The 26,737-nt window shown below is 41.4% G+C and overlaps 1 protein-coding gene across 1 annotated transcript in view; it reads right to left on the bottom strand.

Moving 5' to 3' along the window:
- The window catches only part of LOC116914350 (A disintegrin and metallopeptidase domain 3-like), a 48,666-nt gene that overhangs the window by 2,347 nt on the left and 19,582 nt on the right, over nt 1-26,737 (bottom strand). The window contains exons 11-19 of the mRNA XM_032918564.1: nt 25,394-25,530; nt 21,797-21,986; nt 12,753-12,851; nt 10,627-10,822; nt 9,919-10,006; nt 9,479-9,665; nt 6,186-6,272; nt 4,665-4,779; nt 2,436-2,446 (exon numbers count right to left, since the gene is read on the bottom strand). Coding sequence (XP_032774455.1) covers nt 2,436-2,446; nt 4,665-4,779; nt 6,186-6,272; nt 9,479-9,665; nt 9,919-10,006; nt 10,627-10,822; nt 12,753-12,851; nt 21,797-21,986; nt 25,394-25,530 — 1,110 coding nt within the window. The remainder of the gene's footprint in view (nt 1-2,435; nt 2,447-4,664; nt 4,780-6,185; nt 6,273-9,478; nt 9,666-9,918; nt 10,007-10,626; nt 10,823-12,752; nt 12,852-21,796; nt 21,987-25,393; nt 25,531-26,737) is intronic.

The following is a 26,737-nucleotide window of genomic DNA, read 5'->3' as shown; positions in this document are numbered from 1 at the left end:
TTAAAATTTCTGCTAACTATCCAGATTTCCTCCAAATGTCCAAACAGTACAGGGATATTTATGTCAGTTGTCATTCCGTCTGATGACTCTGAAAGAATCTGATTTTATAGATGTCTACATAACCAGTGTTAGGGCGTAACCAAAAAACCGTTCAATGCCTTAACTGCAGTGCAGAAAAACACATATTAATTGCATGTGCATTATAAAACGTGCTCCAGCGTTGCTCTGCCTTGTTCTGTACTCTCGCTCTTCTTGCCTTCTACATATTCCATTCACAGCTCTGCTCCCAAACCTGTCTCTATTGGCCATCCCCCTCCCCCCCAGGCATAAAAATGACTTCCAACATGAGGACACGCAGGTTGCTTGGGAAATCAACAATATGCTTTAAATTAGTTATACCTCATGCAGGGTTTTATTGGAAAGGTGCTGAGGGCTCACTGAGGGACTCCAGTTGTCGTTGGCACATCAGGACATGAAGGATGCTGTAGCTAGTCTCTGCTACTTTGTGGGTTCTGCCTTTTCCCATCCCTCATCACCCCCAGTTTCACCTCTCTATCATGAGATAAGAGAGAAAGGAGGGGAGGAGAGGAGAAGAGAGGAAAGGAAAGGAGAGGAGAGGAGAGGAGGAGAGGAGAGAGGAGAGGAGAGGAGAGAGAGAGAGAGAGCGAGAGAGAGAGAGAGAGAGAGAGAGAGAGAGAGAGAGAGAGAGACAGAGAGAGAGAGAGAGAGACACAGAGAGAGAGAGAGACCGAGAGAGAGAGAGAGAGAGAGAGAGAGAGAGATCCCTAAATCTAATTGCTTTCCTTTTGTTTCTTCTTTGAGCACAGCTACTAACGAACCTCAACTAATGCTGAGTGACCCCCCAACCATGCCTCTTGGGGCTCTAGTATTTTTATACCTTCTGAGACATTCTCAAAAGTCACACAATCACAGAAACTACCTCACAGCTGTCAAAACCACACCTCTACTGGGGCACAAGGCAAATCACAGTAAGCTGCTGCTGCTGCCGGTCTGACTGAAACAGGCCCCAAATCCCTACACCTGGGATTAAAATGAAAACATATTCTTATAATGTTTGTGTGTGTGTGTGTGTTTTTTTTTTTTAAAGAAACAAGACCTCCAGAATTCTCACCACAGGAGGCTTGTCAGAAAACAGAAGGAAGCTTTGTTATGTCCTGAAAACCTTTTTCGGTAGTTCTAGTGCTTTGTCCAATCAACCATCCTTCCACAAAGCCATAATTACATTGCTTAACCATGTTCAAGGACTTCCCACGGTGCCTTTTAACATTAATACACTTACTTACCCTTCACTAAACTCTTAAAGAAAAGAAAAAGAAAAAGAAAAAGAAAAAGAAAAGAAAAAGTGATTCAAAAACCAGGATTGAAGCAAAACAGTGACTTGAATTATTTTGTTTTGCACACAATGATGTCTCGGTTTCAGTTTTTATATACTCTCCGTTAATTTTGAATTAACTTCTATGTACAGTATACACATTTAAACATTCTTTTGCATGGAACTATTTGGTCTCTCAAGCCAGAGAGGTAAAATCACATATCTTAGCAAGAAAGGGATGTGCCGGAAGCTGCTTTTATCACATTTTTGTTGTCTTAAAAATCTTCAGCCTTGCATCAAACTGTTTCTAATTTTAAAATGACTCTGCTGTTTTACAAGTCTTCTGCTTCTGGGTATTTAATTACATTCAACTACTTCACTTACCTACAACCCAGACACATTCTCTCTCTCTCTCTCTCTCTCTCTCTAACTCACAATCCTCTTTCTCCACCTTCTGTTTACTTCTTAATCATATCTTACGTAGATTTAATAATTCTCAAAGTCCATTTACTCTAATAGTAACTCACTCCTCCTTATTTAATATCCTTTCTCTACTTCTTTCTTTGCTTAAATAACCCATAGTCTTAGCTCATTTTTTTCTATGCCCTACCCTTAGTAACTCATGCTACAGAATGTACTATACTACCTTGGTACCTTTGTTCACCCAAAGTTAGTGGAGATGGATAGAAGATCGTTTATAATTAACTGACTTTTGCTGTACCTTTATTAGTGGGCATACCCATCGACTGTGGTTACTACTGGACTTAACATGAAAAATCCAGGTGTAAAAAAATCATATTACTAATTCCATAGTGGTGAATTCTGATGAGAGTGCTTTAGGTGAACCCCGAGGAAACAGTTCAACAGAAAAAGAAAAAGAAAAACACAAGGATGTCCAGTGAAATCATAGTGCTAGGACTGAGGGGCTGCAGGGCTCCGAGGCTTAAATGGGACATTTAGAGCAAGCTCCTGCCCCAAACCTCAGAGAAAGCAGGTCAGGAAGGATGTAAGAACCACAGGGTGTGGAGATGTGCTGTGAAAGGCTGGCTTCTGGGCATGGACATGAAGGTGACACTCACAAATTCACTGTAACCATGGTTACCTGGGCAACACCTGCATGAGAGCAGTCAGTATTCCAGCAGTCAGGCCTTCACGTATTCAGTTGTTTACATTAGAAAGAACGAAAGAAAGAAAGAAAGAACAAAAGAGAGAGAGAGAGAGAGAGAGAAGGGAGGGATGGAGGGAGAGAGGGAAGGAGAGAGGGAGGGAGGGAACGTGAAGGTTGGTGTGGCTAAACCGTTTGCAGTGAGAGCAGAAAGTGGAAACTGTAGGGGAATGAGAGCAAAAGCATTGCACACTTGTATGAAACTATCAAAGAACAAATAACACGCATCTACAAGGAAGAGAAAAATCTCATTTAGGCAAAACAAACAAAAACCAGCATTGGTAGGTAAAGACAGGTACATCCCTGCCAGCCAGCCTAGCCAAGGGCTCAAGGTCCAGTGACCATCCCCATATCTCAAAACCAAGATGGAGAGCAGCAAAGAACTCTGCCCAAGGTCCTGCTCCAGTCTTTCAATGCATGCTCACAGACATGTGCACGCACACGTGCACACACAAACCTACAAACGCAGAGATGACATTACAAACATTTTTTTTTAAAAAAAAAAGGATACATAAACTATCGTATGTACTTTGGTACTTAAAGTCTTGCATCTCTAAGAAATTTTTATCTGGATATCTATAGCCTTAAGTAATTAAGAATTGGAGGAAAATAAAATCAGTGGAATGAGATTAGAGCTGTTAAGTCTAGAAATGAAACTGGTGTAAATCAAATGAAGATTACACAGATTAAGATAGCTATTAATAGATTAGAATATTAAAGCTATAATACAGGATATTAACAACATATCTGCATATCAGCGTAAAGTCTACTAATAGAATCATTTCAATGAGGTATCGCCTTAAATTAAGAAATTTAATCTTTCTCTAGTACCATCTACTAAGAAATACCCAAAATTCTATTCAATAGGGTTGAAGGAACACATTTTAACAGCTTCCTTGCAAGTTTTTTCTTATTCTAAACTTCTGGTCTGTAGCTCTTTTTGCTCTGAGCTCCTAACTTGTTATTTACACATACAGTAATTAATAAGGGTGACACATCCACACAGTTGATGCCATACGGCGGCCCCACATGCCGTCACAGATCTGTAACTGTGTAAAGCAGATCTGACAGAATCGAAAGGGCAGTGGGTGTTCAGGACTTTCCACCAAATGTATTTGAAAGATGTTTAGTGAGCTGAGGGTATAGAAGAGTTGGGTGCTTTCTACATTTAGATAGAACAGCTAATTGCAAACATTGCCAGAACTGGAGAGGTGATTCAGTGGTTATGCATTTGCTGCTGCTCTCTAGGACCTGAAGTTGCTTCCTCTTTTAAATTGTATTTTCTTTGGTTATTTTATGTATTTACATTTCAATCCACTTCCCCTCCCCCACTCCTTTCCTCCTCCCCCTGCTTCTATGACAATGCTCCCACCCCAGCCACCCACTCCAAACTCAATGCCCTGGCATTACCCTATACTGGGGAAACGAGCCTTCACAGGACCAAGGACTTCTCCTCCCATTGGAGCCCAACAAGACCATCCTCTGCTACATATGCAGATGGAGCCATGGGTCTCCCCAATGTGTACTCTTTGGTTGGTGGTTGAGTCCCTGGAAGCTCTGGTGGGGTCTGGTTGGTTGATATTGTTGTTCTTCCTATGGGGTTCCAAACCCCTTCAGCTCCTTCGGTCCTTTCTCTAACTCCTCCATTGGGGTCCCCCTTTTTCAGTCCAACTGAATTTGCTTAATACCAACATTGAGCCACTCATATTAGGGCTCTAACTCCAGCTACAGGTAATCCAATCTCTTCTTCTGGCTATCTCAGCCATCCTCAAACATATCTCCCTGCCCCCACCTCCCACACACACACTTTTTTTTTTTTAAACATGAAGCTCAGTTATAAACCAACAAATTCTCATATATAACTAGTTGGGAAATACAGTAGGTCGTTGTCCTTTCTGAATCTTATATGTCTACACAGAAAACTATGCCGTAGGTATAGTAATGTTCTGAAAGCCATGATAAAATTAAAGAAAGGAGGTTTGTTAAGGCCTCACTTCTAGATTAGACTTAACGGAGCTACTCAGGGTCCTGTAAATTTAAATAAAGGCCAGCAAAACAGAACCATTTAACCCTTCAGTTGCACTTGTTAAATGTCTTCAATGACTACGGTGACCAGTGGAGATGGGATATACTTCTACACGTGCGGACCCTGCTCTGGATACTAACCTAAGGGCAGCCAAAATCCGTCGTCCATGCTCCCTCCTGGAGATGAAGGTGTCATGTCACATTCCGGAGGGGCAAAACCAGCTTCACACTGACAGTTGTTTTGGTTGTTGCAAATCTAAAACCAAATCCAAATGAAAACTGAAATACATAACTATTCTATTCATTGACCCCAGTTAGGATCTGTAAGCTATTCCAATTCAGGTTAAGCAGTTTTAACGTGAAAAGGATAATTGCCCGGTTAATAAGCTTGCCTGTCTTGACGCCGCTCATATTTCTAAATAGAAGTGACAATGTTCTTGATATAATTGGGACGACTTGCTAGAAAGGTGTGGCACCAATGACGTTAGAGCATATAAAATAATGATTATAATGTATTATTAATTTATACTAAAAAAAACAGGTGTGATAGAGAAAATTTCTATGGAAGGTGAAAGAAAAGTCCTCTAATAACTTGGGGTTAGAGTTAACTCATAAGTGTAACTAAAAACACTCATACGGAAAGCTAGAAAGACACTTGCAAAAATAAAAAGGAGGGTCTTGGCCAAAGGAGGGACTCTCGAGTCAGCCCCCACAGAAAGGTAAATGAGTTAAATTAGGTGAACGGTGACTCAATTTCTCTAAAAAGTCCCAGCTACAACGGCAATGCTGGAGACTCATTGTAATCAAATGCATTCTGGGAAATATCCCAGACTTCTCTAAGACAGCATACAACTTCACAACAGCTGAGCGGGGTGGGGGTGGGGGGCGTCAAAATGCCCGGGGCAGATAGGACAGGTAGAGTTAAGAACAGAAACATTAATGACTTAAGTAAGGACCGTTAGCAAGGGATGTGGGATGTTGGAAGAGATTAAAGAGCCTCCCCAGAATGAGGAAATGCAAGCTCTCACACATGCTGTGTGGACACAGAACTTCTCAGAGCCTATGTTTTACTCGTGAGATTTCCTTGCTTATTAAATTTGGGAAAATAGAGTAGTTTGAATGTACAATGATGCCTGGTTGTTGTTGTTGTTGTTGTTGTTGTTGAGAATTCCTAACAGTTAAATGCTATTCGAGCACACGCTAAGAGGAAATGAACAGAGGTCATCAGAAGACAAACCTAATCTGAGTATACTGGACCTCAGATTTCTAGAATGTCAGAGGAGAAGTAGTATACATATTACACCTACATTCCCAGAAAGCACATGCATGCTGCATGCATGGGTGCACCACATGTGTACGATGCTAATGCACGGTTACACTTTAATAGTCAAGCACTGTGATACCATATCTCTCTCTCCCTCCCCCTCCCCCCTCCCCCTCCCCTTTGGTGTATCATTCGAGGCTCTTTTGCTCAGCTGGCCTGTAGCAGTTTGAGCATGGCCCACAAATCATGCACATCTGCATGAGTAGTACAGTCTATGTACTGGAATTTTCTTAAGGGAATTTCCACACCAAGTAATTCTGAACCTGGCTCTTCTGGAAAATGTTTATTGATGTGAACTGAAATGGTCACATCAAATGAAGAATAAAATGGTTACCTACCCCATGTCCTTGGCATTTGTCTTCAGCCTCACACTCCCTAACCCCCCTCAGGACGTGCACACGCAAGCACTGCCCTCGGTAACACACCTGAAAAGGCATATTTAAAGGTGAGACTGCTGGTGTAAACAACGGCACAAACTTTAAATACAAGGACTGGCCAAAGAGTTCTTTTTGCTACAAAAAGTACGAACAAGGACAGCACATGCTTGATGGGTTGACTTACATTCCATAACATAGCCTTGATCTAATGAAATAAGGGTGTGTTCACCTTCTTCATAGGGTTTGCATTTTGAAAATAAGGTGCAGTTGGGGATTTTTTTGTTGTTGCTTTTGTTTGTTTGTTTGTTTGTTTTTTCTGGAAGCGACCATACTATCCACACTCACGATAATGAACTGACATGAGAGCTGACACAGCTAACAGTAGAGGTCCCTGGTGACATTTTCCCCACCAATAAAGACACTGCCTCTCACAGCTCTCCATTTAGCAGTGTGGCTTGGAGTGAGCTGTGGAATCCCTCCATAGATCAGTTTACATCACCTCTCAACTCAGGACTTGTATAAACTTACCTAACAGGCTTGGAGGATGTAATATCTCCTTGTGACACAAATGAACGACAGTAACATTTGCTGTGTGGTGAATCCCCAGTGGATATGTGAGCTCTGCAACTCATGCGAATGTCCCTCTACGCAAAGTTAAACTATTTGAATGTCTTTTGATCCATTCCATGAATAGATAAAGCTCCTTTGAAATCTATTAACTTAGCCGATCACCAGCTTCCCCTCACAGGTACAAATCTCTCTGATGTACCCACCGATGTATTTTTAAAAGTCCCTCAATTACTTTTTTTGTTCTGTTGCTCTGAAACTCCATGAAAATGCTTCTGCAGGGGAACATCGTGGAACCTGAGGTAACTCTGGGTTTCCTGGGGTCTCAGTTACTCAAAGTGACTATAAATAAGCTATTTCTTATTCCTTTTGAGGTGAAAGCTGTGTGTGTGTGTGTGTGTGTGTGTGTGTGTGTGTGTGTGTGTGTGTGTGTATACCTGTGTATGCACAAAAAACCTGTTAGGTTTTTGGATTGGGCAAGTGGTACAAGTAGACAAAGAGAAGGGTGAAGGATATCAGAGAAAGAGTTGTTAGCACTCCCATTACGGGCAGGTAAGCAAAGCAATATGGTGGGACTCTGAGGAAGATTCAGACCTTGGCTCCAGAGACAGACAACATGGGGGTCTCTGAAGATAATCAGGGGCCTGTGTGACCTCGGGACAAACCATTTGCTTGTATCTGACAGTTTACTGTCAAGGAAAGTACACACAGTGTTCTGGAAGGGGCTCTGCAGGGTGAAGAATTTGAGGAAAGGAAGAAAATCCCTACTCTGCCTGGAGAGTATAACCTCCCAAATAAAGGTATTTGTTTGCACACAATTAGATGTAACAGTCATTAGTCCAACAGCATTCTCCAGCTCTGTCTCCTTCCAGAAAGCCAGCTGTTGAATCTATCTCTTGATTAACAATGACTCAGTCAGTGTTGTGACCAATCCTGTCCTGAGCCAGACAGGGGTCTGCCGCTCCGTCATCCTACTCCGAGACAGAAGTAACTAAAATACTCAGGTCTGATTGGAGGAGATAAATAGCAACCACCAAAGAAACCCCCACCATTCTGGGGTTTAACAGATAATGCTACCACATAAGGATAAAGACCAATATCCTCTTTGTATTTAAATTTTCATTTTTTTTTTTTTGGTATTTATTACTTCACATTTATAGTAAATGTTCTCGGTTCTTGAAGGTGCTTTCGGGCTGGAGAGATGGCTCAGTGGTTAAGAGCACTGACTGCTCTTCCAGAGGTCCTGAGTTCAAATCCCAGCAACCACATGGTGGCTCACAACCATCTCTAATGGTCGATGCCTCTTCTGGTGTGGATATAAATAAAAATAAATCTTTTAAAAAAAAAAGGTGCTTTCGTACCAGGCTGCTCCTCAATGATTTGCTTCTTTTCATCTTGACCTTTTCTATTTTAAGTTTATTGCTAATTTACATTTTCCTCTCAGCTTCCCATTTCTTAAAACACATTAAATATATCTACACAAACTGTCACGGCAAAGTCATTATTTTATGAATTATTATGGGTTAAAAGGACTGTTAAAGAAATCTGTAAATAGCATTTTTTTAAAAAAATTAAGATACCCACTAATTATGTATTATTTGCCTTAGTAGAACTCATTTTTAACTTTACTGAAGTGTCCAGATGTACCTACTAGATGATTTACCAGGGAAGAGGGAGACTGAGCAAAAGAGGCCTTGTGGAAATAAATTGCAGTAAGTTTAAAGGGCGAGTTCCAGACATGCGTGCGTGCGTGCGTGCGTGCGTGCCTACTGTCGCGTCAGACAAAGTGCGTCTGTAATGCAGACAAAAGGCATGTCTATGCATGCATGTCAATGCAAGTGCTTTTGTTGCATGTTGTGTGTGTGTGTGTGTGTGTGTGTGTGTGTGTGTGTGTGTGTGTGTGTGTGTGTGTGTGTGTGTGTGTAGTTCAGCAGGGAGAAGATTGCAGACTCATCGTTACCTTTTTATGTGAATATTTAGGTTACCTATCAGTTTTCTTAAAGCAGCCTCACTTTTATGCCTATACTTTTGATTTAAGGCATTACAATTACCTATCTGAATATTTTATTAGACTTTTTGAAATTTTCATCTAAAAAAAATAAATGAAACTTAAACCTTATGTTTTATCTTATAGAAGGGAAATCTTTAAAAAGGTAATGTGTTTTGGAGTATTAGGGGATTATAAAAATAGAAAAATACATGATTTTATTAGTAAAAATCATACATTATCTTTGTTAATCACTGCAAGACTAGACACTTGGCTCTTCAATTTCTCTTTCATATTTTTTACATTATCCTGACAATCTTCCATTTTGATGACGTTTTGTTCTTTTCTGTTTTTGTTTTGTTTTAGTATGGTTTTTGATACTTTTGTCTGTAGTTTATATAAATTATTGCAGGAAGTTATATTCTCAGGTATGAGAAAACAAGCTTATGCATCGATAACTAAATTCCTAAGGAAAATAGTAACAAAATGGAAGTCTTTCTGAGCAGAGGTGACTCTGGTTAGCACACAAGCAAATGGGTATTATTATGACATCTTTATAGTTATTCACGGTTATCCTTTGCTATTGTGAGGTAGCAAGAGAAATTGTGAACACTCTGATATTTATGTATGTTCACAATCGTAGGCATTCATAAATCCATTATAAACTCAGTACATAAGCATCAAGGAAAGGTATGTTTACCTGGCCATTACCACAAATAGTGCCATCACGGATATATGTGTCATCCTTGGTCTGATCATTCCTTACTCTTAAATGTGCGGACACACACACTTGGCCTCCCAAGTAAGTATATTGAACATCAAATATGTCTGTTTTCACGAGTTCTGCAAAGCTCCAGTAACAAACTGCTTTTCCACAAAATAGAGCACTGGAAACAGGAGGCAGAACCATTATATATTGTCACTTAGCTGTCTTAGCCATTAGTTCAATTATAACCAATATATAACTCGATTATGTATGTATATAACTAAATGGACACTTAATTTAAAGCATTAAGGCAAAATGTAATGCAGTAAGCTGTTAATGCATACACCTGTTCCAACATGCAACACCTGATCTACGGGCAAAACCGCTACACACAACACACATGGTGAACGGACAGCTGGATGAGCGCCGCGTACCTATAATTACAGCGCCCATGACAGTTTCCAAATTTGTCATTCTGCAGATTCACTTCTTGTGCACACACATAATTAGGACCCTTAGCATCTGGAAAAAAAAGAAGAAAATAATTTCAAGTTTCTCATGCTAAAACCAAAAACATAATTGGCAATGCTTGAAACTGTAGGAAATTTATACGGAGGCCGTTGGTGTCTTCTAGTATATACAGGAACAATGGGCAAGAATCAATTCAACTACTCAGAAAAAAAAAATTGTGTTAAGGAAAATTGTTGGAAAGTCTCTCTCTCTGTCTCTCTCTGTCTCTCTCTGTCTCCCTCCCCTCTCTCCTCTCTCTCTCTCTCTCTCCCTCCCTCTCTCCCTCTCTCTCTCTCTCTCTCTCTCTCTCTCTCTCTCTCTCCCTCTCTCTCTCTCCCTCCCTCTCCCTCTCCTCTCCTCTCCTCTCTTCTCCTCTCTCTCTCCCCCTCTCTCTCCCTCTCTCTCTCTCTCAAGCGACACTCTATTCTTCTCCCACCACTTATATCCCATGTGACCTTTAGTGTGATAGTCTTTCCCTTTTTGACATGGAATGATTTGCTTTGACTTGGTTTTCAAATGTGGGTGCAGATCAACATTTTAGAATAAGAGCACAGGTTAAATGTGTAGCTTTAAAATGATGTCAGCTTAACCCCCTCCCCCGCCCCACCCCCAAAACAACACACATCCCGTACATTTTCCAAATAAGTCTGTGCACTGCCTGTCTCGGTCTTGGCAAACCCCTCTGAAGCAATAGGCGGTTTCATTGTTGCAAGGTTCCAGGTCTGCAGCTTTTATATCACGTACGCAGAATTCAGATGTCCCATTGCAGAACTCTGGGAAGTCGCACTGGTCCGTACTTTTCCTACATAGGCGTCCTCTTTCAGCTATCTAAGGGACAAAGGACAGATTAGCATTAGATCAGGGTGACTTGGTTCTTCTCTTCCTGCAAGTCAGGCAAGTTACAATTTCTCTACTCCTCCTTTGAAAGATTATACAATACTATGGATTAGAGTTGGTTTAAAAAAAAAAAAAGAAAGCATCAGCAAGATATCTTACAACATAGGGACAAGGCTTGTTTGAGACTGCCAGAAACCAAACAAAATGACAGACTTCTACGAGATGCTGCCGTTCTATTTCATCTTGAGAATTCATTATCTTTTCTTCTCTAGAGTGTCTCAGCATTGGTTACAAATCTCTTAATCGCTAGCTGCTGTAGATGAAGCGGCTGGTACCGTTGATGTCTGTCATAGCTTTTGCACTTGGGAGTTGTGTCTAAACTCAAAGCATTAAGGAAAATGCTTAGATCAAAACTCTCAGCTTTGAACAAAGTCTGGTAAGAGAGCTTGAAGATTTGCAAGAATACAGAGAAAAGAATGGGGTCTCCTACACTCAGGGTAGATAAAGGTGAGAAGAAGACACACAACACCTATGTGCAAAGCTCTACTTCTAGTCAGTTGTACTGGGCAAGATCAGTATGCACTCATTCAATCTGTTTCGTTGGTCTTAATGACGCTCTCCTTAATGCCCAGCATGCTGTGTCTTCAGCACAGAAAGATGAGTTGTATGGAGAGGACTTGTTCCACTTTGCAGTAAAGGTTAAAGGCAGAGGCTCTAACAGGAAATAACAATTGTCAGACATGAAAGCCCTAGGCGGATCTCTTCTTTCAGGCACTTTGAAAACAGCTTTTGGCTCTAGCCATCAATTTTCAGAGGAGACAGCCTCCCAGAGCCTCACTTCCATGCCGATCTGCAGGGTATCACTAGCTTGTCGGCACAACCCCTGTTTATGGTTTTCAGAATGAGATTTGCTACTGCTGTTTGTCAGATGAAGCCTGTTAGCGTTCGTTTTGTTGCATGCTATTTGATCCTAAAGAACTACATCCAGACATGACTAAGAAACTTTCCTGTCACAACGGTTTTGAACAACACTGCATACTGCAGCTGGAGAGAGCTCTGGGGCAAATGGAAACATAGGAAAGAAAGGGAAGAAAGAGACCCACAGGCTGAAATCAAGGACATAGTAGAAATTAGAAAATGTCCTTAATATCTACCCCCACGAGGAAACAAAGTAAAGTTCTCCAAATGGTCATCTTCAAACTTTTAACACTTAGACCAAAAGAAAGCGCTCCAAAGAGAATACGAATTAAAACATTTGAAAGATTCTTCCAGAAGGTAGAAGAGAAATACACCAAAGACTCCTGTTGAGATCATCGTGGGTTTTTTTTTTTTTTTTTTTTTGGATGCTATGTGAAGCTGTGTTTCTGTCCTGCCTCACCTGCCTAAGTCACCTTTTGATTGGTTTCATGGAGATCTCAAGGGCCAATAGGCAGGCAGGAGAGGTTAGGCGGGACATCTGCAGAGATAGGAATTTTGGGAAAGAATCAGAGGCAAGAGATCACCAGCAAGACCCTGAGGAAGTCGGATGTTTGAAACAGGGGAAGTAGCAAGCCCTGTGGCAGAATGTGAGGGGCGGGGGTAGGGGGAAGAAGGGGAGTGGATGGGGAGAGGAACACCCTTATAGAAGAAGGGGGGGAGAGATGAGATAGGGGGTTTATGGACGGGAAACTGGGAAAAGAGATAACATTTGAAATGTAAATTTAAAAAAAATCCAATAAAGGAAAAAAAAAAAAAAGCACCAAAGAGGGGTGTGTGTGAGGGAGGAATGATTTAAGTCATATGAGTTAGTTGAGAACAAGCCTAAGGAAAGGCCTTAGCATTCATAATTATTATAAAGTCCCCGTGTCATTCTTCGGGAGCCGGCTGGCCAAGAATGTCACATGAGAGACTCCTGAAAGCTCGTTCGGTGTCCCAGACTCACCTTGCATGTCCTTTTATCACAGCACGCCCCAGAACCACACTCTGCATCACTAAGCAGGGTACAGTCCTCAGACTTGCAGCACCTTTTATGAGAACATTTCTGGAGAAGAAAATATAATCAAGGTAATCATAGGCATTAGAAGTCATACATATGATTAAAAAAAAAGAAAGAAAGAAAGAAACAAAACTCTTTGCAAAGTGCAGTTGTGGGCTGCTCGATTAATCTTCATTAGTTTCCAAACATCCTTTAATAGTCACAGCCCTGCCAACAGCAGATCACACTAAAAAAAAAAGTGGATTCAAGAAGCCACAGTAGAGCAAGCAAGCAGTTTCCACTCCAGTTCCTACTGTCTGTCAACACTGTGGCCAATATCTCTGCATAGCGCACTACACACTGGTGTTAGTGGAGAGCCTCCCACCAGTTAGGTGTGCGTGCGTGCGCGTGTGCGCATGTGTGCGCACGTGCGCGTGCGTGTGTAGCCCTGCCAGTGGGACAGTGACATTTTGCCTCATCTTGGTTAAGTCTAGCCTCCTGTGGACTTTCATCTTCGTTTTTTTTTTTTTACCTATTTCTTTAAGTCGACCACGTGGCTACAATGGCCTTTACGTTCAAACTGAACAAATCAAACCCGACACCTCTAAACATCTCCTTCGCGGGACTCTTAAAAATTAATATCCCCCCTTCTGAAAATGCCCTAGAAACAGGTACTTGACAGCTGGGACCTACCAGTGAGGAAAGAGGCACCAGGAGTTACTCCAGCACCCCGGCCCCACTGCTGTGCTCCCAGCCTTGCCTTTGTCTATGGAGAGCATAGTGGGGTCCCTGAACACGTTCGTTCGTTCCCCGGCTCTCACTTCTCAACCAACTGTAGTGCTTGCTTGGGCTGCTCCCTCTTACCAGGGACCATAAGAGCATTTAGCAAACAAAAAGCTCAGGTGTCGGGTGTGGAATAACTCCCTTTGATTTATTAGTTATTGGTCAATGGGTCTAATAGCATTCCCGCCAAATGTACAGGTTGTTGCTGTTGGTCTGAGTGATCCAATAGCACCTGATGGGAGGACCCTATCCCTGAAGACATCACGTACTTTGGTCAGAAGACACGGAGAAATCAAGCTAGGGTTGACCTAGAAGTCTCCTCCCTACCGGCTAGCTTTCAGAGTGTGGGAAGGTGCTTTACAGGCTAAGGAGTCACCAGCCGTCTTACCTGTGAAACCTGGAAGCTAAAGCATTTGGCCTGGTGAGAAATACACAGTGCTGTGAATGGTACAGGGGTAACTAGCTACTTCCTGGTTGGGGCTGATGCTTGGTGCTGTAATTGGAGCCAAGACTTCATGGCTGCACAGGTTAGAACCTATGACTGTCCTTTTGCCATTCGGATATACTATCCAACTATCTTCTAAATATTTATCTTTTTAACTTTTTTTCTTTTTGCGTGTGCTTTTATTTTGTTTTCTTGGTTTGTGGGGGTTTTGTTCTTTTACTGGGTTTTTATTTCTTTCTAAAGTTGGGTAGGTTCTTTTTAAAGTTGGGTAGGCAGGAACAGAGAGGGATCTGGACCAGCAGTTCTCAACCCATGAGTCACAACCCTTTTGGGATTTAAAGGAGCATTTCACAGGGTCACCTAAGACCATCAGAAAACACAGACATTTACATTATGATTCATAACACTGGCAAAATTAAAATTATGAAGTAGCTATGAAAATAATTTCCTCTACAATTTCTTTTTGGAGGCACTCAGAGTTATGAGTTTTCCTCTTAGCACCGCTTTCATTGTGTCCCATAAGTTTGGGTAAGTTATGCCTTCATTTTCATTAAATTCTAAAAAATATTTAATTTCTTTATTTCTTTCTTGACCAAGTTATCATTGAGTAGAGTGTTGTCCAACTTCCATGTGTATGTGGGCTTTCTGTCATTTTTGTTGTTAGTGAAGACCAGCCTTAGTTTCTGGTGATCTGATAGGATGCATGGGATTATTTCAGTCTTCTTGTATCTGTTGAGGCCTGTTCTGTGACCAATTATATGGTCAATTTTGGAGAAGGTACCATGAGGTGCTGAGAAGATGGTATATTCTTTTGTTTTAGGATAAAATGTTCTATAAATATCTTTTAAGGTTCCTAACTTCTGTTAGTTTCTCTATGTCTCTGTTAAGTTTCTGTTCCATGATCTGTCCATTGATGAGAGTGGGGTATTGAAATCTCCCACTATTATTGTGTGAGGTGCAATATGTGCTTTGAGCTTACAAAAAGAAGCAAATACACCCAAGAGGAGTAGACGGCAGGAAATAACCAAATTCAGGGCTGAAATCAACCAAGTAGAAACCAAAAGAACTATACAAAGAATCAACAACCCCAGGAGCTGGTTCTTGGACTAAATCAATAAGATAGATAAACCCTTAGCCAGACTAAACAGAGGATACAGAGAGCATATCCAAATTAACAAAATCAGAAATGAAAAGGGAGGTATAACAACAGAATCTGAGGAAATTAGAAAAATCATCAGATCTTACTACAAAAGCCTATATTCAACAAAACTGGAAAATCTGAATGAACTGTACCAAAGTTAAATCAGGATTAGATAAACCATCTACACAGCCCCATAATTCCTAAAGAAATAAAGCAGATATTAAAAGTCTCAAACCAAAAAAAGTCCAGGACCAGATGGGTTTAGTACAGAATTCTATCAGACTTTCATAGAAGACCTAAGACCAATACTGTCCAAACTATTCCACAAAATAGAAACAGAAGTAACACTACCCAATTCCTTCTATGAAGCCACAATTACACTTATACCTACCGCACAAAGACCCAACAAAGAAAGAGAACTTCAGACCAATTTCCCTTATGAATATTGACACAAAAATACTCAATAAAATTCTAGCAAACCGAATCCAAGAACACATCAAAATGATCATCCACCATGATCAAGTAGGCTTCATCCCAGGTATGCAGGGATGGTTTAATATACAGAAAACCATCAATGTAGTCCACTATATAAACAAACTGAAAGATAAAAACCACATGATCATTTCATTAGGTGCTGAGAAAGCATTTGACAAAACTCAATACCCCTTCATGTTAAATGTCTTGGAAAGATCAGGCATTCAAGGCCCATACCTAAACATAGTAAAAGCCATATACAGCAAACCAGTAGCTAACATTAAACTAAATGGAAACTTGAAGCGAACCCACTAAAATTGGGGACTAGACAAGACTGCCCATTCTCTCCCTACTTATTCAATATAGTACTCAAAGTCCTAGCCAGAGCAATCAGACAACAAAAGAAGGTCAAAGGGATATAAATTGGAAAGGATGACATCAAAATATCACTATTTGCAGTATAGTGATAGTATATGATAGTATACTTAAGTGATCCCAAAAGTTCCACCAGAGAACTACTAACCCAGATAAACAACTTCAGCAAAGTGGCTAGGTATAAAATTAACTCAAACAAATCAGTAGCCTTCCTCTGCTCAAAGGATAAACAGGCTGAGAAAGAAATTAGGGAAATGACACCCTTCACAATAGTCACAAATAACATAAAATATCTCAATGTGACTCTAACCAAGCAAGTGAAAGATTTATATGACAAGAATTTCAAGTCTCTAAAGAAAGAAATTGAAGACGATTTCAGAAGATGGAAAGACCTCACATGCTCATGGATCGAAAGGATTAATATAGTAAAAATGGCAATTTTGCCAAAAGCAATCTACAGATTCAGTGCAACCCCCATCAAAATTTCAACTCAATTCTTCATAGAGTTAGAAAGAGCAATTTGTAAATTCATTTGGAAAATCAAAAAGACCCGGGATAGCAAAAACTATCTTCTGCAATAAAAGAATTTCCAGGGGAAATCACCATCCCTGACCTCAAGCTGCTTTACAGAGCAATAGTGATTAAAAAAAAAACTGTATGGTATGGATACAAAGACAGGCAGGTAGATCAATGGAATAGAATTGAAGAACCAGAAATGAACCCACACACCTATGGTCACTTGATCTTTGACAAAGAAGCTAAAACCATCCAGTGCTAAAAAGACAGAATTTTCAACAAATGAAAAATGCTGGTTCAACCTGAGGACAGTATGGAAAAGAATGTAAATCTAGCCACTCTTACCACCCTGTACAAAGCTTAAGTCCAAGTGGATCAAAGATCTCCACATAAAACCAGATACACTCAAACTATAAGAAGAAAAATTAGGGAATAGCCTCAAACACATGGGCACTGGGAAATTTTTCCTGGAAAAAACACCAATGGTTTATGCGCTAAGATCAAGAATTGACAAATAGGACCTCTGGGACCTCATAAAACTGCAAAGCTTCTGTAAGGCAAAGGACACTTTCATTAGGACAAAACAGCAACCTACAGATTGGGAAAAGATCTTTACCAATCCTACATCTGATAGAGAGCTAATATCTGATATATACATAGAACTCAATAAGTTAGACTCCAGAGAGCCAAATAACCCTATTTAAAAAATGAGGTACAGACCTAAAAAAAAAAAAAAAAAAAAAAAAAAAAAAAAAAAAAAAAGATTTCTCAGCTGAGGAATATTGAGTGGCTGAGAAGCACCTAAAGAAATGTTCAACATCTTTCGTCATCAGGGAAATGCAAATCAAAACAACCCTGAGATTCCACCTCACACCAGTCAGAATGGCTAAGATCAAAAACTCAGCTGACAGCAAATGCTGGCGAGGATGTGGAGAAAGAGGAACAGTCCACCGTTGCTGGTGGGATTGTAAGCTGGTACAACCACTGTGGAAATGAGTCTGGAGTTTCCTCAGAAAATTGGACATTGTATTACCTGATGACCCAGCTATACCACTCCTAGGCATATAACCAAATGATGCTCCAACATATGACAAAAACACATGCTCCACTATGTTCATAGCAACCTTATTTATAATAGCCAGAAACTGGAGAGAACACAGGTGCCTGTCAATGGAGGAATGGCTACAGAAAATGTGGTACATCTATACAATGGAGTACTACCGAGCTATCAAAAACAATGACTTCATGAAATTCATAGGCAAATGGATGGAACTAGAAAATATCCTGAGTGAAGTAACCCAATCACAGAAAAACACACATGGTATGTACTCAGTGATCAGTGGATATTAGCCCAAAAGACCACATGAAGCTCAAGAAGAAGGATGACCAAAGTGCGGGAGCTTCAGTCATTCTTAAAAGGGAGAACAAAAATATTCATAAGAGGAGATATGGAGACAAAGTTTGGAGGAGAGACTGAGGGAATGGCCATTCAGAGCCTGCTCCACCTAGAGATCTAGCATATATATACACATACATACATACTGTCACCAAACCTAGACAATATTGATGAAGCCAAGAAGTGCATGCTGACAGGAGCCTAATATAGTCAGAGAGTGACAAATACAGAGGTGAGTGCTAGCAGCAAACCATTGAACTGAGAACAGGATCCCCATTTGAGGAAATTGAGAAATGATTCAAAAAGCTGAAGGGACTTGCAACCCCATAAGAATAGCAATACCAACCAACCAGTGCTCCCAGGGACTAAACCACTACCCAAAGACTACACATGGACAGATCCATGGCTCTAGCTGCATATGTAGCAGAGGATGGCCTTTTGGGCACCAATGGGAAGGGAAACCCTTGGTCCTGTCAAGGCTGGATCTCCCAGTGTACAGAATGTCAAAATGGGGAGGGAAGGAAAGGGCTGGTGGGGGAGGAGGAACACCCTTATAGAAGAAGGGAGATGAGCGATGGGATAAGGGGCTTATGGAGGGAAACTGGGAAAGGGAATAACATTTGAAATGTAAATAAAAATATCCAAGAAAAAAATGATTTTATAGTTGGAGGTCACTACAACATGTATTAGGTTGGGGATTTAGCTCAGTGGTAGAGCGCTTGCCTAGCAAGCGCAAGGCCCTGGGTTCAGTCCCCAGCTCAAAAAAAAAAAAAAAAAAAGAACTGTATTAAAGGATTGCAGTGTTAGAAAGATTGAGGACCACTGTTCTGAGGAAGGGGTGAGAATTTTATTAAAATATATTTGATTTTGAATGATGAAAAATATAACAATAATATAAATCCACAAATAATGTTTTGAAAGATAAAAATATTAATTCTGAGATTATAATATAATCACAACATTTCTCCATTCTCCTTACTCCTTTTAAGCCCTCCCATATATACCTCCTTTAGCTTTCAGTTTCATGTTCTCTTTTTTATTAATTGTTATTATATGCATATATGTATATATATGCATATGTACATTTAGGAATAATATATAGGAATATATAATAAATGAATAATATGTATTATTTCTAACTATGCATATGCATATATTTGCATGTGTGTGTGTGTGTGTGTGTGTGTGTGTGTCATGCTCAGTCTATATGGTATTTCTTGGACATATGTCTTCAGGGCTGGACACTAGGGTTGGATCATCAGTTGCTGTGCTCTTCCCTGTTTTCTCCCATCCTCATTATTCCTTAGTTACATGTAGGTCTTTGTGTAGAGCTGAGGCCTCATGGTCTTCTCCCCTTTCACTTTGACACATTCGTTAGTGTCTTCTCTCGATCAGCAGCCGCGTTGGAGAGACTTTACCTGCACGGCTTCTGATGTTATCAGGAGACAGAGTTTCACAGCAGATTCCCTGATCTTCTGACTCTCAGTCTTTCCCACTTCCCTTCTACAATGCTCCCTCAGCCTTAGGTGCGGTGGCGTTTTCTAGATGCAGCCTTTGGAACACTGGGACCGGCCTCAACAACTCTGCACTGTCATTGACTGTGAGCTCATCTGACCCAGAAAGCTAGATGTCGTAGGTTCTCCAAATCTTCTGGTGTGAATAGAGAACCTGGGGTAACTGCAGAAACCAGGCAAGTAAAATGGGGCCATGGACAGGACAGGGGAGTTGGGGAGCAATGGAGAGGGGCATGGCAAGGTGCTAGTGACTAATAAGGAAAGGGAAAGGAGGTAAACACGGGAGGGAAGGAGGGAAGATAATCATACAGAAGTCTGCAGAATCCACAACTAATCATACTATCAACTATTTATCTAAAAAAAAACCCCACGTTTTAATAAACATAATTCTGTGTATAAATATACAAGTAGAGATTTAATGAACTTTGCTCATCTGGACTGACAGGCTCTCTCCAAAAACCAAAGACTACCTAACAAAAACTCCAACACCAGACAAGAGTTGTTGACCAGGACTGTCCAGGAGACTCTTGAAGCGTAAGACTTATTACTGTTGTTTTTGATCCCCTCCTGGAGGTGGAAGGTAAGCCCCTATTGCTCAAGACAATACCATGTACTTCAGAAACAGGGCCCAGAGACCCATGGTATGACCTGAACACCTTTAATCCTAGTGCTGCAGCAGCAGAGGCAGGCAGATCTCTGTGGCTTTGAGGCCAGTCTAGTTGACATAGTTGAGTTCCGGGACAACCAGAGACATAGCAAGAACCTATCTCAAAAGAAAAAATAAATCTCTGGTTGTACTGAATCTCCAGGACTCTAACATGTTCTCCTAAAAACATCAATTATGCCCCATAGAGTTGTCAATGTGACCCGATGTTCCAAGGGGTTAAGTCCATAAAGTCTATTCAAAGGTGACAGCAATGGGTTTCAATGCCAAAGACTTGGGTCAGTCTTCAAAACTGAGAGGTAAACCACAGGTTGTGGGTAGCGGTAAGTTATATTATTTGACTTAGTTGCCTTCCAGTTTTGCACTCAGGATCCCCACATAGCCAGCTACAACGTATTTTATTCTGTTAAACAAACAAACAAACTGAAGCCTAGTTTAGAGACTATTTTTGTGACAGAGAACCACTCTTTGACCATTCACAGGTTGGCAGCGGAAGGGGTTGCGTCGATGTTAAAGAGTGGCTGGATAACCAGGTGTGGGTTCCAGCTCCACCTCCTCCTGAGCCCCCCTCGTATCTTCTCTGGTACCGCTGCTCGCTTGCATGGATGGGTAGCATTCAGTATCTGAAACGCTGATAGCTCAGAGGACTCCCTGACTTCACTGGCTGCTCTTTCCCCCAAACAACCTCTGACCGAATCTAATGTGTGTGTTTCTTCTAAGAAACAGAAAAAAAAAATTGTCTTTCAAGAGTCAAGGACAAATTTTAAAAAGAAAGTATTCAAACAAAACTTCACCAGGTCTCATCACAAAAGATGGCTAATTGTCTTCAAAGTTAATAATCAAATATCTCCGTACCAACAAGCAGAGGGACAACTGAAACGGAACCTTTCCACAGAAGAAAAGGCAGGCATTCCATTCCCCATTACCAAGACGTACTGTAAAGATATATCAATATGTCCTTACCAAGATATATAGAAATAATCAATAGGGGGTCGGCAGAATTAGGGCAAAGGTAATATTAAAGGGGCAGTGTTTCGGGTGCTATCTGAGACTCTGATAAAATGGAATATGAAGGCAGGAATCACTGGGGACCCATGTGTCAGCCATGTCATGTGTGCTATTGGGGAGGAAGATGAACAAATGAAGACTGTTAAGAATAACCAAATTTGTTGAAACTAAGTTAACATAAATGACATTTCATGTGGGCACTCCAATTAGGAATGCCACTGGCATTCATGGTCTGGCTATTAACAGCAATGCAACTTAATCTGTGCTATCTTTTACCCTTAGTTTAACATTTTCAAACTCAAAAAGACTCAGTTCCTGTGTGCCACAAACCCTCACTATCCCTGTGTGTTATGAAACCTCTTTAATTTAAACTTAAGATACTTGTACATTTCTAAAAATCCTTGAAATAAAAACTATCGACCTCACTCAGAAGGCCAGTACAAACAACATTTCGTCGTTGTTTTGAGACAGTCGTCCCAATTCTGAATTCTGAAATTCTCCATTCTCTTGCCTGGATGCTTAGATTTTTCAGGTAAATGCATTACTCTACCCCGCTGTCTTCCTTAGATGATACAACGGCCTGTCGTCTTTAAACATAATGATGCTCCCCCCTTTCTATTTTATATAGATCTACAGGACCACAGGACTAAGTGACCACGGAACGTGTTGGATAGCTGTGAAAGTTTCCGGCTAACCTCTGCTGGGCCACAGTCACACTGCTCTGGGGGCTCCAGGATGTAGTTACCACAAACTTTTGCAGCCTGGGGCAGGGCAACAACTTCTGTCTCCTGTGTCTTCAGAAGGCAATCTAGGTCGGGCTGTGAAGCCAGCTGCTTGAATTCATCCATGCTGCAACTGCTAAACACCTTTATGCCTTCGGAATGTCTGAAAATAGATTAATGGTCTTCAGATAAATGAAAGGCAACTGCCACCCAAAAACATTCGTCAGTGAAATGTATGAATCCTTGAATACTCACCTTAAAGAAGAGCCAAGAAAGGGGGAAGGGGACTGCTAGGTTAACACAGGTCATAACTGAAGCATTAATTTCTATTGCTTTTTGTTAGGATCGATATACAGAAAATAGAGGGTATTGTGGAATGGGAGACACCCCAGCTTCAGGAGCATGAAGGCTCTGTGTCAGTTTCAACATACGTATTACTATAAGAAGTTCCCATGACTAGTAAGACCATGTATGGGGTAAACTGGGAGTGGCAAAGATGGTTCTATCATTGGTGATGAAAGTCATACAGTATTTTCATGTTGAGGAAAGTAAACAGCCTTTGGTCCCTTTTCTTTTTCTCTTATATATAGTCTGAAAATATAATTATTTAAGAATTATAAATATTTTACAATATATATTTCTTTAAATTCCTGTCTTTCTTTAAGAGTGATCTCTGTGAACCAAGCTGATCTCCTAGCCCCAACTGACTCTCATGCCCCAGCCTGCAAAGTCTTCACGCTTCCAACCCCCATTACCAGTGTCTGTACCTGTAAGCCAGACCTCAGTGGGTTTGGTTTGAATTGGGTGACTACCTCAAAACCCTTCTCAGTGATGCAAATAATAATTTGAGAATCAATTATTTTTCCTGTTTGAAAATCATATTCCTGGGCTGTCAAGAATGCTCAGCAGTTAAGAGTGCCTGCCCTACCTGACATGTAGCTGGAGAGAAATGACTCCCAAAACCTATCCTCTAGCCTCTGCACATGCATGGGCTTATATAAGAATACAATTTTAAATCAAGAAAACAGTGAGAGGGTGGCACTTTGTCCTGGCCTACTTTATCCTAGGTGTCCCACATGACCTTGGTGCAAGCTCACTATGAGTTTCTGGAAAGAACAAAGCATTGTCCTTTGATGGTCTTGGTTTTGTTAAGTTCCTGTGATCTTGGATGGCTTTGCAATTGTATTATAGGTGTTTTGTCCAATGCCTCTTTCTTTCCTCTGTGACACAAGAAATTGCGAGTAGGTCAATCTGTCGGGTGACATGAACACAGATGGGCTCTTCTGTTTATTTCACTGTGACCTAAACGTTGGTATATCAACTAGATGAATTCATTTGTGAATAAAGCCACACTGGCCAAGGCATTCATTCAACTGGGCATACTCTCCTCCTTGGTTTATAAATGTTTATAGAGAAGCTTATTTTAATGTAAATATCCCATTTGGGGCTGTAATTTTTAATTTTCATTGTATTCATTGACATGATAGCATTGATGTGAAATCACTTTATTTCTTTGGTGGCATGCGATCTGTTGCTAGCTATCATTGCTTCCATTGAGGGAAGGATTGTCAGAATTTCTCAGTATGCCATTGTGGCATTGCCCAGATTCAACAAGTGTGGCATTAGCTCTTGTGGCTCTCTGGTGAGTCCTGCCCAACACTTTCTGAGGATCACTTTTATTTTCTCACCTTTGGCCCTGAAATCAACCATTACTGTTTTTTGAAACAAAAACAAAAATCTTTATAGCTCATAGCGGTGACTTGGGATCTTGCTGTTTGATTTCTTTAGAATACCCAGAGTCACAGGATTAGGTGAAGCCGCCATGTTTATAGCACCTTTGTCCACACCAGCCAGCTACCTCATCATGCCATGCACTGCCAACATTAGGGGAGATAGACCTGTGAGCAATGTGTATGTGTGCTGTACATGTGTTTTCTGCTGTATGTGCCTGTGTGCACATGTGTGTCTTTTCCTCCAATGATTCCCACTTCTTTACTCATAAAGAGTCAGTGAATTCGAAGTGCATCTTCCCAGTGTGGCTACCTAGCTAGTCAATTTTGGGGATCCGCTTGTCTCTGTCACCAAATTGGGGTTACAGACAGATGTGACTGTGCTCTACATTTTTACAGGGCTGCTAGGGATTTGAACTCAGGTCTTCATGCTGGCACAGCAAGCAGTTTTAGCCACTGAATCACCTCCCAAGGCCTCTTACTAGCTTTTTAAGAGCCCCCAGTGTCCCTTCCCTTTTACCCCACGCAGTTGTTTGCTTTGTAAAATTGGGTTATAACTGAGTGGCCTTACACGGTTAGTGTATTTTAACTGGTGCGTTCCACTTTGGGGGACTTGCAGTACCTTCTTGGTATTTTTGAATTTTCCCCTGGAATTTTTCCTAGTGATTTTTGCCTCTCTAGAACATGGAAGACTTTGAGGAGACTGAAACCAAGGCTTCCGGTTTGGTGCTTTTGTGCACGTGGCTTTCATCCTCCCCTCCATTCCTCATATGCACAGACCCCCCCTCCCTGGGCAAGATTGCCCACCCTTCTGCAATCCTTCCTCCCGGCTGACTGAACCCTCCACCTTAAGCTCCTCTTTTCACCTTGTGAGATCTCTCAAGGTTATCTGCACAGAATCTTAATTTTCCCATCAGCTGACAGTTCGTACTTTCTAGAACACCTGACCTTGAGATCCGTTTATAACTGTATGCCCAAAAAGCCTACCCAACCGCTAATCATAAGCCGGAATGCAACACATAAAACTGCCCTGGGTATTTTGATATTTGGTAGTGAGTTGTGATGGCCAGGAGCATGTGAGTGATTCTGCAGCGTCCTTACTTCTCAATGATAATAAACTTCCACGGGTTATTGTGGGAACGCCAGTCTCCCAAGAAGACTCAAGAGGCTGTGTTCCGGCTCCCTCGGATGCATATGACATCATTTCGCTGGCACACCTAACTTACCCATGTTGTACAGATTGACTGTGTGCTGTTGGGTTTATCGTAGCATTTCCCATTCTGCAAACACACAGTTTTTACCCCAACACGTCGGGTTCTCTCTTCCACCTTTACATAACTCGCCTCACGCCTGCATCCCATCTCCTCTTTCCCTGGATATTCCGCTCATTGTTGCACTGTACCTTGTTTCCCTGTGCCTACAGTATTTTTCTTATAGTCTTAGTATTTTCTGAGTATTTTTTTACGGCCCTTTATCTCCCTGCACCCCAATCTACACAGACAAACCTCCTTATTGACAGGGCTGTTGAGCCTCCAGGCTTCTGATATTTCGGCATCACTGCAGCCTTTCCTAGAAGCTTGCTGACAGTGCTGATGAACGAACCCATCTCTGTCCACCTTCAGTCTGTGTACTAGTAGCATGCTCACTGCTAACTGTTAAGAACTGTAAGAAAGATTTTCTGGAATACTCTGCACCCATTCTCTTCCATGTGCTTTACATAACTGCATAAGGGTTCACTCAAACTGTTCCTCATCGAGTCATACCATGACAAAATGCACATCAAAATGTACTACGAATATTTCCTAGGTGCCTGTAGAGATCGGATTTGGAAAAGACTTACATTGCTGAAGGATTCATTATGCATGTGCTTCCTCGACAGAAGCAATTGTAGACGTCATCGTATGTCAGCCCCAGGTTAATTCCCAGCAACTGTGACAGAACAATGGCAAAGCCCTCCACACCTAACGTCTTTGGGTGCTGAATAGATAAAAAGAGAACAGAGTTATTGTGTAAGTCCTCTTCCTCTTCTTCCTCCTCCTCCTCTTCTCCTTCCCCTCCTCCTCCTTCTTCTTCTCCCCCTCCTCTCCCTCCTCCCTCTTTTCCTTCCCCTCCTCCCCTCTCCTCTTCCTCTTCTTCCTCCTCCTCCTCTTCCTCTTCCTTCTCTCCTTCTCTCCTCTTCCTTTTCCCCCTCATCCTCTCTCTTCTTCCTCCTCTCTCCTCTTCCTCCTCCCCCTCCTCCTCTCTCTTCCTCCTTCTCTTCCTCCTCCCCCTCCTCCTCTCTTCTCTTCCTCCTCCTTCTCTTCCTCCTCCCCCCTCCTCCTCCTTCTCTTCCTCCTCCCCCTCCTCCTCCTTCTCTTCCTCCTCCTTCTCTTCCTCCTCCCTCTCCTCCTCCTCCTCCTCCTCTCTCTCTCTCTTCCTCCTCCCCCTCCTCCTCTCTCCTCTTCCTCCTCCCCCTCCTCCTCTCCTCTTCCTCCTCCTTCTCTTCCTCCTCCTCCTCTTTCTCCTCTTCTTCCTCCCCCTTTTCCTCCCCCCTCTTCTTCCCCTTTCCCCTCCTCTTCTTCCTTCTCCTTCCTCTTCCTCCTCCCCTCCTCCTCTTTCTCCTCTTTCCTCCTCCCCTCTCTTCCTCCCCTTCTCCCCTTTTTCCTCCCCCTCTTTTTCTTCCTCCTTTTCATCTTTTTCTTTTGTCTGTTTGCTTCTGTCAGGCTTTGATTGACAATGGTATCTAAACTAGAATGCAAATCCAAGAAAATGTAAGATCAAAACTATTTTAAGAATGTTTTTTAAAAGAGCAAGTTTGATTTTTTTTTTCTTAAGCAATTAATTTTTTAGTCCAAATGGAACTAACATGTGGAAAGAATAGGAGCAGACAGTAGTGGTTTTGGTGAGACAAATGTTCACGTAGTGACAAAGCCAACCACCTTCCAGCTGAGCCAGCCAAAGCCCATTACTAGTCAATCTGTCTACAAGAATTTGAAGGAAACAATTGCCAGGAAACCATGTGAAAACTATAAAGTCCTCCTGAAAAGGCAAAAATGTGGACAAACTGTCGTTATTTTGGAGTACAAATTCATTTTTATATCTTGTATAGTATTTACAGAACGAAAGCAAAAACAGAACTAACAATGTAAATAATGCATGTTCAACATAAAGATATTTAATTTGGGCTGTTAGTAATATAATAGTA

Source organism: Rattus rattus, chromosome 13 (genome assembly GCF_011064425.1).
Source record: "Rattus rattus isolate New Zealand chromosome 13, Rrattus_CSIRO_v1, whole genome shotgun sequence".
NCBI lineage: Eukaryota > Metazoa > Chordata > Mammalia > Rodentia > Muridae > Rattus > Rattus rattus.
This window is presented reverse-complemented; position numbering and strand designations above follow the sequence as displayed.